A 2,095-nucleotide genomic window follows, 5' to 3' on the forward strand; every position below is an offset into this window, starting at 1 on the left:
TGTTAGGGTCGACCCTATTCACAGATAAGTCGACCGCATACGCCCACGCGAAGTATCTACCGTTGCTTCGTGATTTCGATCGGATCCATACTTATAGTTGGGGGTCAGCATGTCTTGCACATCTTTACAGAGCACTATGCCGTGCATCACGATATGATACGAAGGAGATGGATGGCCCTCTTAACTTGGTGTTAAACATTAATGGATATTTGAAAATACAAACACGACTAAGAAAAAAAAAACTCAACAGAAAAATTGCAAATTTAGAGATACAAACACGATGAAAATAAAACCCTAAACCCCGCACCACTCGGTCCAGCACGCTGAGGACATCGACTCCGACTATGACCCTGAACACCACAGAGACGACATATCTGAGGATCACGCATGTCGCGTGAGTCTATTTCATTCAAGTATCTGGTCAATTTCGGGCGACCCTTTGACGTTCGCCTCAGGGCGGGATTAGCGACCAATGTGGGTCCCTCATATGAAGGCCATGTCTCGGCATCACCTAACGGTGTGAACTCAAATCTATATACCTTACGAACCTCTGTCATCTTGTACACATCATGCACATACAGCTGCCAATCGAGACGCTGGTCAGCACAGTAAGCAATAACATGGCGACATGGTATTCTTTCCACCTGAAAGTGCCCACAGTCACACCTCCGTCGCGCAAGATCAACGACTGACACCTTTCCGCTAGTCATTTCGCACACCTCAAATACCTCATTCCGTCTGTCAAAACGGTGCACAACTATATTCCCAGCCTGATGCATATTTGCCTCAATCCGCTGTTGTGCGAATACGGAATAGGTAAATCCAGCACGCTTGCGTTCGTGACTCTCGTCACTCTTCCGCGTAAAAAGTTCATTTAACCGATAATATGTTGCTCGGACTAGTGCCAACACAGGTAGATTACGGGCACCCTTCAACACTGAGTTAATGCATTCGACAAGGTTCGTCGTCATATGGCCCCATCGATGTCCCTCTTCAAACGCCAATACCCAATGTCTAAGTCCAATGTCGTCGCACCACCTGGCATATGCCTCGCCTCGCTCTTCCAACCTCTTATAGTTGATGTTATACTCCTCCACCGTTCTTGAATACCCGATGTTGACCACAAGCTTTTGCAAGTGAGGGACTTTGAATGCTCGTACAAAGTTGCTGCCGATGTGCCTTATACAAAACATCCACCATGCTCTTGGAGGTTGCCAGTCACCTCCGGAACAATTTACTGCTGCCCAAATTGACTTATGCCGGTCTGAGATCATTCCCACACCGTCTTTTCTGACAACATGCATTCGCAGATTCCTGAAAAAGAAGTGCCACGCATCGGCTGTCTCCCCTTCCACCAAGGCAAAAGCGATAGGCACAATATTCTGGTTCCCGTCTTGTGCAACAGCGACCAGAAGTGTACCTTTGTACTTGCCATATAGGTGTGTGCCATCAACCTGAACTAGGGGCTTACAATGCCTAAATGCCCGAATGCATGGATTGAAACTCCAGAATACGCGATGAAGTATTTTTACTCTTTGCGCATCCTCATTCCCATTGTACAGTGACCGTGTTTCTATTTGGACAACTGACCCAGGCATCTTCTGAACCATAATCGAGAGCCACCATGGCAAGGCTTGGTAACTCTCCTCCCAATCACCGAAAACCTTCGCTATGGACTTTTGCTTTGCCAACCAAGCCTTTCGATAACTGATGGTATAGTTGAACCTTGACTGGACTTCGGCTATTATAGATTTCACCTTGATGGACAGGTCAGTCTCGACCAACGGCATTATAGCCTCAGCAACTGTATCCGAGTCCAACTTCGAATGATCCTGTGAAATCACTCCCATTGAGCACGTGTGCCTACCGTTGTATCTGCGTATCTCCTAACAACCTTTTTTCCTTATCAAGCTGGCTCGGATAAGCCAGTCGCACCCACGCCCATACATCTTACATTTTGCATAGAACGTCTGTGGCTCAGACTCATACACGTCGTAGTCAACTCCTCTAGCGATAGTGTAACTTCTAATTGCTGCCACGACCGTCTTTCTAGAACTGTATTCCATTCCAATCCGAAACTCTCCGTCCTCAGGAT

General features: G+C 47.0%; 1 protein-coding gene across 1 annotated transcript; it reads right to left on the reverse strand.

The window, feature by feature from the left end:
* Nucleotides 1-263: 263 nt before the first annotated feature.
* Nucleotides 264-1,850, reverse strand: LOC107647609 (uncharacterized). Its single transcript, XM_016351676.1, has one exon. It carries the CDS (start codon nucleotides 1,848-1,850, stop codon nucleotides 264-266), a length of 1,587 nt encoding a protein of 528 aa, XP_016207162.1.
* Between the last annotated feature and the right edge of the window lie 245 nt (nucleotides 1,851-2,095).

This window comes from Arachis ipaensis, chromosome B6, assembly GCF_059453495.1.
Source record: "Arachis ipaensis isolate K30076 ecotype BB chromosome B6, ASM5945349v1, whole genome shotgun sequence".
In the NCBI taxonomy this organism is placed as follows: Eukaryota; Viridiplantae; Streptophyta; class Magnoliopsida; order Fabales; family Fabaceae; genus Arachis; species Arachis ipaensis.

Coding starts and splice junctions, on each gene's coding strand:
- LOC107647609 (XM_016351676.1), bottom strand. CDS start 1,850: ATGGGAGTGATTTCACAGGATCATTCGAAGTTGGACTCGGATACAGTT.